The following is a 13,660-nucleotide window of genomic DNA, read 5'->3' as shown; positions in this document are numbered from 1 at the left end:
ATTATTATTTTTTATGATTATTTATTAAATTATAATTTATGATTTCATGTTTCAAATTTTATCATACCCGGGATGTTTACTAGACTCTTGTTTGGACAGATTTCAGTGAGTTATTCCTAAAAATTACAGCCTACAATAAAAAAACTACTTATTTCCATGCAAAATAATGGTACCGCTTTCAGCACCAAAAATCTGAAATAATCAGACCGCTAGGGAGGTTAATGCAACGCACAATCACGAAAAACGCTAATGCACCAAATGGGTCCTTAGTGTTACAGTGAGGGAAAGCATTATGGTCACATAGAAATTAGTGAAAGGGTTACAGAGAGGGTAAGCATAAGGACCCTTTCCCACTGGCCCTTTGTGTTCCTATCAGTGGGAGATCACAGATCCCCTGCTGATTGGAGCAGGGCGGATGACAGGTCCGCCTGCTCAGTTTCAGCAGAGCGGACACGGACAGATCCGCTCTGCTCTATTGGCGGCAAGGAATAATTGGTCTCCACTGTCTGTTTACATCTGGCTGCCTCTGATACTGTCAACCCAAACGGAAGAGGATCTTTTTTTTTAGCGGGTCTAATCAGACCCGAAGGTGTGCGGGTGTAAATGAACACAAGTATTTATGTATAGGAATACATACTTCCAATTAGGTCCGCCTGTAAAATTGAGAGGCGGACCTGATTGGATCACTCATGTGAAAGGGCCCTTAGGGGGACAAGGAGGGTTAGTGTTTTGGTAAGGGGAGGTAGTTTCTTGGGTTTTCAGAACAGGAAACAATGCTCTACCCCTAGACCCACTCACCATATCCCTCTCTGATAACCCGGAAAGTAAACCTTCACCAAACCTAACACTGACACATACGGGGGTTTTCTTGCACCCTGAATATGGAGCACCTTTCTTAAAAGAGACACTGTTAATACCAATGTTTTTTCCATATCCATGAATATTACTTGTGCAGGTAAATGCAGCATAATGCTTGAGCACACCTGTTGGGAACAAGATCTAAGACTGTAGTTCCAATCAGGGTCATTTTAGTTAACATTTGTGTTGGAGTTATTGCTTTTCATGTTTGAAATGAAATTCTTGTGATTTTCTCAGGGTCCTCTTCACAAGCTCTGTGCTTAATCTGGCTGAACTGGTAGCCCTCCGGCCTGATCTGGGGAAGCTGAAGAAGGTTTTGTATTTTCATGAAAACCAGTTGGTCTACCCTGTGAGAAAGAGCCAAGACAGAGACTTCCAATATGGCTATAACCAAATCCTTTCGAGGTATGTACAGATTTGCTTCCCTGAAGCTTCATAGTTGATGTCATTCCAACAGTGTAACTCCTGTGACCTACAATCATGATGCTCAGCATTTTTCATTATTCTGAACCACTGTGGCAGTAATATTCTTTGCCATGTCCCCAACTGTTGTTTTCTCATTGTTTTGATACCCTTAAAAGGTGAAACAGCAAAGTCTCTGTGCCTTGCCAAGGTGTCTAAAGAGGGAAGCATTCTTTTAGAGAGTATGGTGGTTATTTACTAAAACCGCATGGTGCAAACACCACTGCAGCTCTGCATAGAAACCAATCAGCTTCCAGGTTTTATTGTTAAAGCTTAATTGAACAAGCTGAACTTAGAAGCTGATTGGCTCCCATGCACAGCTGCAGCAGATTTTTGAGTGCACCAGTTTTAGTAAATCTACACCCAGGTATTGTCAAAAAGTAATCAGTTTTATTGTGTTTGGATTGTTCCTTTGAAAAGGAATTAATAGAAATAAAGCCCTTTTCCAGCGCAAACCTTTTTTGGGTAACACGAGGAAGACCTCAGATTTCTACTGCAGCCTTTGTCCCCATTTCAGACATTTATCCCTACTTTCAATCTCATTTACAGAGAAGAAAGTGGGCAGCAAAGTGGCTAAATGGTTAGCACTTCCGCCTGGCAGTACTAGGGTCGTTGGTTCGAATCCCAGCCACGGCACCACCTGCCTGGAGTTTGCATGTTCTCCCTGTGCCTGCGTGGGTTTCCTCCTGGTACTCCGGTTTCCTCCCACCCTCCAAAGACATGCTGGTAGGTTAATTGGATCCTGTCTAAATTGTCCCTAGTATGTGTATGTATGAATGTAAGTTAGGGACCTTAGATTGTACACCCCTTGAGGGTTAGGGACTGATGTGAATGTACAATATATATATGTAAAGCGCTGTGTAAATTGATGGTGCTATATAAGCACCTGAAATAAATAAATAAAAATAAGAAAGTAAAAGAAAATCTTTCCCCTTCCTACTTAATTGGTGACTGTCAGACAGAACAGGAACCTGTTAAAATTGTTTCCTCAAAATTTCATATTCTGCTGAAATTAGCCTCTAATTTAATTTTTACAGTGGTTTTTTGGTGAATTTTGTTTGAAAAAAAAATCTATCGCAAGATCAAACATTTGTAACACCGTACCGTACACTTAACATTTTGCACCAAATGTTTACACTGCTATTTCACCGTGATGCACATTCTGGCCACCTTAGACTTTCATCTTCTTCTTAGGTACTCTCGGTGTTTATTGAAGCACAAACTGCAGGTGGATGGGAAGCAGTGCAGGCCCTGGAGTACCAAATCTCTTACAATATTTATACACACACAAAATATTCCCCGAGGAAGCCATGAGGGAAAGCCCAGGCCAGAATAGAGTTGATAGGCTTTATATTTTGAGTATAAAGAATTGTAACATCACTTTTAGGCTACGTTCACACTAGCGTTGTGTGCAGGCGACAGAGAGGCGTTTGGGAAGCGTTTTTACCGCTTCCCAAACGCCTCTGCCAATTCTGCACATTACAGCACATGGTGCTGTTCTAACGGGAGCGTTTGCGTCACGGCAAAACGGACGCCTCTGGTCGAGTCAGGAGGCGTTGAAGCCTCCTATTCTCATCTATGGTGCCGCTCCGCACCATAGATGCGGTGCGGTTGCGGGGCGTTTGCGGGGCGGTAACACCACTCAAACTGCATTATAGGCATTTGTGGGGCGTTATTAACGCTCGGCAAACGCCTAGCGACTGCCGCTAAACCGCGCATGTGGCGTTTGCGGAGCGTTTGCCGAGCGTTAAAAAACGCTCCGCAAACGCCGGACCAACGCTTGCCAAACGCTATAGGGGCGTTTGGCAAGCGTTGGTAAAACAGCCAAGTGTGAACGAGCCCTAAGACTGCCGTAGTGCTTCTTCCTGCAACGCGGGTGCGGTGCAGCTTATCCAGGTGTTTGGAGTGGGCTAGCTGCACTTTCCCATAGTTATTTTAAATTCCGCATGTTTGGTGCGCTTTCTGAAAGAGCACCAAAAATGCAGCAGTTTTGGTACACTTTCAGAGAGCACGGCAAATACGCAGGACACAATATAACTCTAAGGGAAAGTGCAGCTAACCCGCTCCAAGCACCTGGATAAGGTGCTCTGCACCCGCGGTGCAGGAAGGAGCACTACGGCAGTCTGAAAGTGCTGTTACAATTCTTTATACTCAAAATATAAAGCCTATAAAGCGCAGCTAACCCACTTCAAACATGCAAGTAGGCTGCTCTGCACTCACCGTGTGGGAAGAACACACTGCGGCAATGTGAAAGTGCTTGCAATGAGCATCACGGCGAGAGAGTGGCATGCTCAAAAAGGTCTAGCATCTGTGTCTGCATGATGCTTGGAGGAACTAAAAGATTACTAGCTGGAAAACAGTAGTAATCGGTCGGGTGGTGAGGAGATAATGATCTGTTTATGAGGAAACAACTGCTAGTATGATAAGCTTTACAATTTTTTTGAGGTTCGGGAACGCTAGTAATGACTTTTTGTGTAGGCGTACTAGTCATTGGCTGGAGATTACTATGATCAGTAGCACCATTGATATATCACAGTAGCAGTGCTAGCATTGTGGGCTATTATACATAAGGCATTAGGAACTTACTGGGTTGCTGAACTGAGTAGCAACAAGGATGTATTAATAACCACCTAGGATAGAAAAAGTGCGCTGTAAGCTGAAAATTGGCCTGGTAAAGAAGGGGGTATAAGTGTCCGGTAGGCAAGGGGTTAATAACTACCTAGGATAGAAAGAGCGTGCTGTAAAAGGTTGATTGTAACATTTAGGTAAAAGTCATGCTGTGCTTTTACAATCGTGCTGCCTGGATAGTTTACCGCTGTTATTCTCATTTTTATTAGTATATCTGTCTCACAAGTCCATCATCTCCACAAAACTAGAAAAGAACAATTTGGTCACCAGAACTGCCTAAAGTATACACACTAATCAGTACTATCTTCCATCTCTCTCTAACACTCTGATCACAACCACTAATTATAACCTGCAAAGGACATAGACCAGTGGTTGTCAATTTATGAGGTATGGAGGGCCTCAGCTGTGGCCTGTGACAGCTACAAAGGGTTGCCCATTATATTCTGTATAAAAGAGAAGACTGTCAGAGACTTCAGACTAAGGCATTCCATATGTCCATTTTTCTGCTGTCCGTTTACGGATGAAAAACGGACCCCCATGTATTTCTATGGATTTGCTGATGTAAACGGATGAACATCTTTTTACATCCGTTAATGTCTTCATCCATTAACATCCGTTTTTTTGAACGGAAGAAAACCCTATTTTTCTTACGCAAAAAAACGCGGAACAGATGAAAAATGGATGTCAGCAGATGTAAACGGACCAAAAAATGGATGTAAATGGATGAAAACCAATGAAAACTGCTGTAAAACTGATGTAAACCAATGTAAATGGATGAAAAACGGATGCAAACGGATGTAAACTCCATTTTTTCTTTGAAAAAAAGAAAACTGAACTGAAGAAAAAAATCGGAATGCCCATTTTCATCCATTTACATCTGTTTTTGATCCATTTACATCTGTTGACATCCGTTTTTCGTGTGTTCCAGGTTTTTTTGCGGAAAAAAAATAGGGTTTTCTTCCGTTAAAAAAAAAAAAATGGATGTTAACGGATGTAAAAAAATGTTCATCTGTTTATATCCGCAAGTCCATAGAAATACATAGGGGTCAGTTTTTCATCCGTAAACGGACATGCAAAATGGACATTCGGAACGCCCGTGTGAAAAGGGCTTTATTACTTCAACTTTTTGCTTATAACTTCAAAACACACCGTAGGAGATAGAGGATATGTAACATGAGACTGCTAGAAATCAATGATGCAGTAGCTTGGGAAGATGAAAGGAGGGGATTGGATATTCACTGGGATTGCTAGGAGTGGCACAGGGGGAGGGTGAAATCACAGAGTTTTCTAGATAAGTAGCATGGGATAATTTTCTAAAGCTGGCCATAGATGGATCGAATCTCAGCCGGTCCCTTCTGAACTGGCCGAGATTCGATCCATCTATTGGCAGGCTGGTTGTAATGAAGTTGATCCAGTACATTAGCCTGTCAGATTTTTTACATGCAATTACTGCCGGTGGTTATAGCCGCTAGCAGTAATCATTGTGTTCTGCCAACAGGGAAGGCTTCCCTGTTGGCTGAACACAATAGCTCCGTGGAATGCATTCCCCTATCACACGGACTGTGGTGATGGGGGAATCAAGTAATTTTCTTTCCTGTAACCCATGGTTGTAGGAAAGAAAGTCACATCATCTCTGGCTTGCTGTATGCCTCATTCACACTGGACATTTAGCCCTGGTGCATGAGACTTTGTTTGTGATGGTGGAAGGTACAGTAGCACTGTCCAGCCCTGCTACTGGCAGCATGTAAAACTCTGAGAGACTGGTAGCTGCTGAGGCTGGAAGTTGCACTAAGCAGTACTTCCAGTGCCTTGAAAAGTATTCATATATCTTGAAATTTTCCACGTTTTCTGTTGCAACCAAAAATATAAATGTATTTTATTGAGATTTTATGTGATAGACCAACACAAAGTGGCACATAATTGTGAAGTGGAAGGAAAATGATAAATGGTTTTCAAAATTATTTACAAATAAATATCTGAAGCAAGTCTTTTTGGGGATGTCTCTACCAACTTTGCACATCTAGAGAAAGACATTTCTGCCCATTCTTCTTTGCAAAATAGCTCAAGCTGTCAGATTGGATGGAGAGTGTCTGTGAACAGCAATTTTCAAGTCTTGCCACAGATTCTCAATTGGATTTAGGTCTGGACTTGGCCATTCTAACACATGAATATGCTTTGATCTAAACCATTCTATTGTAGCTCTGGCTGTATGTTTCGGGTCGTTGTCCTGCTGGAAGATAAACTTCTGCCCCAGTCTCAAGTCTTTTGCAGACTTTTGCAGACTAACGGTTTTTTTTTTCTAAGATTGCCCTGTATTTGGCTCCATCCATCTTCCCATCAACTCTGACCAGCTTTCCTGTCTCTGTTGAAGAAGAGCATCCCCACAACATGATGCTGCCACCACCATGTTTCATGGTGGGGATGGTGTGTTCAGGTTGATGTGCAGTGTTAGTTTTTCACCACACATAGTGTTTTGCTTTTAGGCCAAAAAGTTAAATTTTGGTTTCATCTGACCAGAGCACCTTCTTTCATGTGTTTGCTGTGTCCCCCACATGGCTTCTTGTAAACTGCAAACGGGACCTCTTATGGCTTTCTGTTTGCCACTCTTCCATAAAGGCCAGATTTGTGGAGTGCATGACTAATAGTTGTCCTGTGGACAGATTCTCCCTCCTGAGCTATGGATCTCCTCAGCTCCTCCAGAGTTACCATGGGCCTCTTGTCTGCTTCTCTGAATACTGCTCTCCTTGCCCAGCCTGTCAGTTTAGGTGGATGGCCATGTCTTTGTAGGTTTGCAGTTGTGCCATACTCTTTCCATTTTCGAATGATGGATTGAACAGTGCTCCGTGAAATGTTCAAAGCTTGGGATATTTTGTATAACCTAACCTTGGTCTAAATATCTCCACAACTTTATCCCTGACCAGTCAGATGTGTTCGTTGGCCTTCATGATGCTGTTTGTTCGCTAATGTTTTCTAACAAACCTCTGATGGCTTCACAGAACAGCTGTATTTATACTGAGATTAAATTACACACGAGTGGACTCTATTTACTAATTAGGTAACTTCTGAAGGCAATTGGTTCCACTTGATTTTAGTTAGGGGTATCATAGTAAAGGGGGCTGAATACAAATGCACGCCACACTTTTCAGATATTTATTTGTAAAACATTTTGAAAACCATTTATCCTTTTCCTTCCACTTCACAATTATGTGCCACTTTGTGTTGGTCTATCACATAAAATCCCAATAAAATACATTTATGTTTTTGGTTGTAACATGACAAAATGTGGGAAATTTCAAGGGGTATGAATACTTTTTCAAGACACTGTATGTTTAGGGCAGTATGTGCTGCCCAGGGATGAATGCCCGCAATGTAAGCAGTCTGTGCTCTGGGTATTTGTCCATAGTTGTATAATGCCGTTAATGTAAGTACCACTCAATGCACCCACCAGTGTACCCCCCAGTCCAATGTGCATGGGGCCTTAAAGCTATTATATAAGCTAAAATTAAAGGCTACATTTGATGGAATCTGTTGTTCTGCAGCAAAATATTAGGGAACTAAGAAAGTTTTGACTAAAGTTGACCCTTTGGCTTACCAGTGTCTGTATTTGTCAATTTTACTCATGTTTCAAAATGTATCATTACTTTTTTTCTTGTTACTGCTCTTGTGTTGTGTGGATCAGTGGACTTATAGCAATGACTTCACTCCCTGGAATAGGGAAAATTAGAGGTCAGCTTGCTTTGTCTTGCATAATGGAGTGTGAGCAAGCAGTTTGATGAATTCCGCAACATACAACGTCTCTTTTGCTCCATTATGCCCGATGAAGCAAATCAGCATCACTTTAACGGTGATCGCTTCACGCTGTGTTAAGTAATGTTGTAGACCTTTAACAAGAAAGGCTCGCCATTTTCATGATCGACTAGGCCATCACTCACACGGCTTGCTTTATATAAGCTGTGTTTGAGCTAAAATATGATGATTTGAACATGTCGCAAACTACTGTTACATGCAGTGGCGGTGATCTTGTCTATTACAGAAGACCTTCACTGACATATACACAGTGATCTGACTGTGCATGTATGTCAGATTAGGGAAATGTTTGGGGATGTCTACTGGATAATTCATTATATGTAGATACTTTTTTTTTGTTTAAATTAAATTTTTATAATTTTTTTTGTTTTTAAAATATTTTACAATATAAAAAAACAGCATATTAACGCAAGAGAACATCTAAACGTTTTTGTGCATCTCATGCATAGATGGTACAGGCGAAATGCAATAGTTACAATATAGTTGTCAATATGGGTAAAACAAAATCAGAAGGGCGTTTAGGTAGTCAATTATTGTACAAAAATATCTTAAATAGATAAAAGGGAAATTGGAATGATAAAGTGCTAACCTCATAGCATAGCTTGTTATGAGGATCAAGCATGGTTCAATGGGGACAACTGGTAGTGCCAATTTAAATCTATGATCCATTGTACTTGATAAAGTTTGTTGCCATTTTTCGCAATGGTAGGGTACTGAGCAGATGGGGCGAACAACAGGCACGTGAGAAGTAATAAAAGTTGTCCTGATAGGTGTACAACCAGAGATGTAATACCGTGCCAGAGTACCTCCTAGCTCCAGAAAATATGTTCAGTTGTTCCTGTGGAGGGACAATCTTGGAAACATGTGCAGGACCTCAGGAAATGTGGTGTGGAGTCTTTGAGGGGTCCCCTCTTGTGTCACTGCAGAGAGCAGCGATGTACAGCTGTGTGGGTGGGATTTGGGCAGGAAGCTGACATCGCTGCACACTAGCGCTGAATCGCTTCGCTCCTCCTGCCCACCCCACCGCCCACTTAAAGCACTAAACATATCAATTTAATGGTTTTAAAAAACAGTTACATTCCTGGCATGCTGGGAATGCTGTTGCATTGGCTTGTGCTCTCAACCAAACTGCGACCTGTTAGGGTTCACGTACACTGCAGCTGATAAACTCACATTCAGGAGCTTTTCTGCATTTGTTTCAGCAGCCCCTGAACTCTCCCTAATGTTTTCCTATGTGTCCATGTACACATCGTCGTTTACAGGCAATTGAGTTTACAGTCGTTTTTTTGAACGCACCAAACTTGCGTCCAGGAGTAGATTTTATCAGCGTTTCAAAAACCAAATGCTTGTAAATGCTTCTAAATGCGCATAAACGCAGCTAGCCGCGTTTATAAGCGTTTGCTTTTAGAAGCATTTTTTAACTGCTCCATATCCAGATGCTGTCTAGAGCCTTTTTTCATCATCAGAAATGCATACAAAGTGTTTTCCATGTATTCAAATGGACCTAGTACATCAGTGCAGTCAGTTCCAGGTTTGCGTGAAGGAAATAATTGTAGAATGTGCCACATTAGGCTCATGATGGGATCCATAGTGAATACAACCAGAAAAGACAGGTCATCTCAACATATACTGCTCTCTCTGCTTCTGCTCTCTCTATTTCTCTCAAAATGTCTGAAATAGTTAATTTTTTACTGTTTTTCAGTGCATTCTGGGCATTTGGGAGGGTCTCCTGAGGTTATATTTAAAAATTGCTTCTAAACGCAAGCATTGATAAACGCGCATAAACACGGCTAAACAGACGTTTATTAACCTACGTTTTCCAGCAGTCAGTTTCCATCGTTCAGAAGAGTTTTCCAAATGTCCCGTGTACATGGAGCCTTAGATTGATTTTGGCACTGCTCAAAGTAAAGGTGAAAGCATATCTCTGTGTCCCAGAACATGGGGTGCAGGCTTGTCTTAATACCAGTCCAGGAGGATAGTAAATGTAAAGGGGAAAGAGTCGCTGCTACTCCTATGGTCGAGACATGTAGGCCGAGGCCACTCTTTATCATTTATTCGCCTGGGCTGGTCTGGAGTAGCGGAGATCCTTTTATCTTCTCGACAAAACTGTCAAACCATCAAATGTTTGGTGTTATAATCGATCACGTGTGCACCACTATTGCAGGTTCAGATTAAAGGCTAAGATGGCATCTTCCTTGGCTGGAAGGGATAAGATGGTTTAATTCCCCTTTAAAGCAAAAGTAAATATCGATTTAACTGATTAAAAAAAACAGTTACATTCCTGGTACTTGCAGTCACATTTTCTTGCGCTTTCAACCAAATTGTCAAACCATCAAATGGCTGGTGTCATAACTGATCACATGTGTAGCATCATGGCAGTTGAAGATCAAACAGAGGCAAAGATGGCAGCTTCTTTGGCTGAAAATGATAGAAGGGTTTTGTTACACTTTAAAAACTATTTACTCCTGTTGGTTATCTATTATTATTATTATACAGTAGTTATAAAGCGCCAACAGTTCGCTCAGCGCTGAACATTACAATGGGAGACAGTACATGCGACAGTACAAAACAATACAATGTGATACACGAGGGGTTCGAGGGCCCTGCTCTTTCGAGCTTACAATCTAGGAGGGAGGGGATAGTGGTACAGGAGGAAATGGCTGTGGGGGATGGAGTGGTAGGAAGAGTGGAGGAGGTTGGCAATTAGCAGGGGGTGGGGTAGGTGGGTGGTGGGTTTTCAGGGTGCGCCTAAAGGAGAGGAGAGTAGGTGATAATCTGATGGATTGGGGCAGGGAGTTCCAGAGGATGGGTGACGCCCTGGAGAAGTCCTGGAGGCGGGCATGGGAGGAGGAGACCAGGGAACTAGAGAGAAGGAGGTTTTGTGAGGAGCGGAGAGTGCGCGTTGGGTGGTATTTGGATATTAGGTCGGTGATGTAGTTAGGGGCAGTATGATGGACGGCTTTGTACGTCAGTGTGCTACAATAACTGATTAGCAATCCGCTGTCCTGGATAGTGCTGGACTAGCTGCTGTAACTGCGATAGCACACTACACACAGGAATGAAACTGAAACTGACATGGAGATTACATTATCAGCTGGGTTATGGTACCCTGGGAATAGTGGTACCCATTGCAGGCTGCTCCCCCATAAGTACACCTCTGCTTACCCTGACTCTATTTTGTTCTAGGAGCAGGATGGGAAGTCCCCGTCCTGCTGGAGCACAGCGCTGTATACTGTACGGAGCTGAGGTTACATACAGATAATACAGCACACCTGTTAGTGCAGAAATAGTTACAGCGGGGAAAATAATTATTTGATCCCCTGCACATTTTGTAAGTTTTCCCACTTACAAAGAAATGAAGGGTCTATATTTTTTTATCATAGCTGTATTTTAATTGATAGAAACAGAATATCAACCAAAAATCCAGAAAAACACATGACACAAATGTTATAAATGGAGTTGCAGTTCAGTCAGTAAAATAAGTATTTGATCTTCTACCAACCAACAATAATTCTGGCCCCCACAGACTGGCTATGTGCTCATGTGGTACACAGATTAGTCCTGTCAATATAGGAAGGTGCTCCTAACGACAACTCATTATGTGTATAAAAGACACCTGTCCACAGAACCTCTTTCTTAATTCATGCCAAATTCATTTTTGACAGGATCAACAGGTATTTATTTTGCATTTATTTAAAGTGGTTGTAAAGGCAGAAGGTTTTTTAATTTCATACGTTTTATGCATGAAGTTACAGTAAGCAACCCCCCTAATACTCAGTTGAGCCCAATCGTGCCAGAGAGCAGAGGCTCTCCCAGCTCTCTCCCTTCTCATTAGCTTAGACACTGCCATTGACTCCCGTCGCTGTCAATCACAGGCAGTGAGGAGGGAGCAGGGGGCAGGTCTGAGCCATGCTCTGTGCGTCCTATGGACTCGAGCATGCACACGTATAGCAAACCACTTGCTATGGGGGTACTCAGCAGGGGGGAAGAGCCAGGAGCGGCGGCAGGGGGCCCAAGAAGAGGAGGATCAGGACCACTGCACAAAGCAGGTAAGTATACAGTGTTTGTTATTTAAAAAAAATGCCTTTACAGTCACTTTAACATATAACAAGTGTTAGATAAATTTGGTATAAATTGAGCAAATAAGTGTTGTTTATTGTTAGGGTTTAGTACACTTTAGAATAATTTCTCCCCACTCGTATTAAACTTTTTATGTTAGTATTCAACGCGATAAAATGCCAAATATCAATAAATTAATTTCTCCATCTATATTTATACACTGTGTCATTAGCTTTTTAACTAAGAGGAGGCTGGAGTTGTTCTTTTGCTGGTCGTTTTCAGCTGTGCTTAGGTGATTTTTATTGTGTTTCACGCTCTTCCCAGGAGAGGGTCTGAGTGGTCCTTGCCGGTTACTACATATTCCATGATAAATTCTTCATTACTGCCATCTTGTATTATTTAGTATAACAAGCACATGACAGTATGGGAGCTGAGAGGAAGTTTAGTCTTTGATGTAATCATCTCCATACGTGTGTCTTATGGCTTATATTGTTATGCTTTATGGTAAATAAAATGGATATGCTGTGTAGACAGACTAAGGAGAGCTCTCTGAATTAAAAAAGCTCAAATATGAATATTATTAAACAGCGCCAATAACAGCTCATGACCTGTCAATGGATGTATATAGAACACCGATCTCTTAAAACTCAACTCCATGCAAAAGAAATATATTCTGTGTGTTTTCTAGGAAGTTAACCTCCCAGGCGGTATGATTATTTCAGATTTTTGGTGCTGAAAGCGGTTCCGTTATTTTGCATAGTTTTTTTTATTGTAGGCCTGTCATTTTTAGGAATAACTCACTGAAATCTGTCCGAACAAGAGTCTAGTAAACATTCCGGATATGATAAAACTTGAAACACAAAATCATAAATTATAATTTAATAAATAATCATAAAAAATAATAATATAATAATAATAAATTTAATTCAATAATATAATCAAACCAAAAACACTGAAATTTGAAATATAGCGCCAAGTTCACACATTGCTGAGCAAAGTCGCAAAATCGCAAAATAGTTTTCAGTGTCTGATGACGAATTTCCCCACGAATCATTATCACTCAATTCTACAAGTGGTTCTGATTTACTATCGCTGTTCTCTAGCTGGTCTAAAACCGATTTTGACCTAAAGGGACACTTTTTGGACGCCATGGACGTTTCTCAGTTTCCAGGCAGAAAGAACAGTCAAAATGCAGGCAGGGCACAGGACAAAGCAGTAGGGACAAAATGTATGTGAAATGGTTTGAAACAGCAATGTTTTACTATGTAATAATCGTTTACAAAAAAATGCCATTTTTTAAAACTTTCAAATTTGCCGCCGGTTCCAGCCCCGTACGTCCCGACGTCACAGGGACCGGAACACGGAAGCCGGATGCCGGCATCGGCCGGAGGAGATAGCCGGGGATGCTGCAGGGACACATTGCGGGAGCGAAGGACAAGGTAAGCGCTGCAGGGAATCCCTGAGCAACGCCGCATGGTATTCCTGAGTGTAGCTCGGGGTTACCGCTTGTGGTACTGAAACTTTACCCCGAGCTACACTCGGGAATATCGCCAGGGAGGTTAAGTCGCATACTGGCTCTTTATAACTCTTGGGATTTCATTTCTCTATCACCGCTCTCAGTTCTTTCCAAATGCAGCAGCCATTAGAAAGATTTAAAGTTAAACCTATCTATACATGCTTAAGCAGGCCATTGGGTGGAACGAAAGAAAATCTCTTGGTTTCTCCATTATCACAGTCAGTGTTGATGGGGGAATGCCTCCTGCAGAGTGATTGTGTTCTGCCGGCAGGGAACCCTCCCTGCTGGCAGAACACAATGATTACTGCTAGCGGCTATAGCCACTTGTAG

At 41.9% G+C, this 13,660-nt stretch overlaps 1 protein-coding gene across 6 annotated transcripts in view; it reads left to right on the top strand.

The window, feature by feature from the left end:
- The window catches only part of QTMAN (queuosine-tRNA mannosyltransferase), a 400,061-nt gene that overhangs the window by 65,299 nt on the left and 321,102 nt on the right, over window positions 1-13,660 (top strand). For all 6 annotated transcript variants that reach the window (XM_089679026.1, XM_089679024.1, XM_089679027.1 and 3 more), the window contains exon 3: window positions 1,096-1,263. In XM_089679026.1, the coding sequence (XP_089535152.1) occupies window positions 1,096-1,263 (168 nt within the window). The remainder of the gene's footprint in view (window positions 1-1,095; window positions 1,264-13,660) is intronic.

Source organism: Staurois parvus, unplaced genomic scaffold, assembly GCF_062004578.1.
Source record: "Staurois parvus isolate SC_StPar_1 unplaced genomic scaffold, SC_StPar_1.0 ptg000216l, whole genome shotgun sequence".
Taxonomy (NCBI): Eukaryota; Metazoa; Chordata; class Amphibia; order Anura; family Ranidae; genus Staurois; species Staurois parvus.
This window is presented reverse-complemented; position numbering and strand designations above follow the sequence as displayed.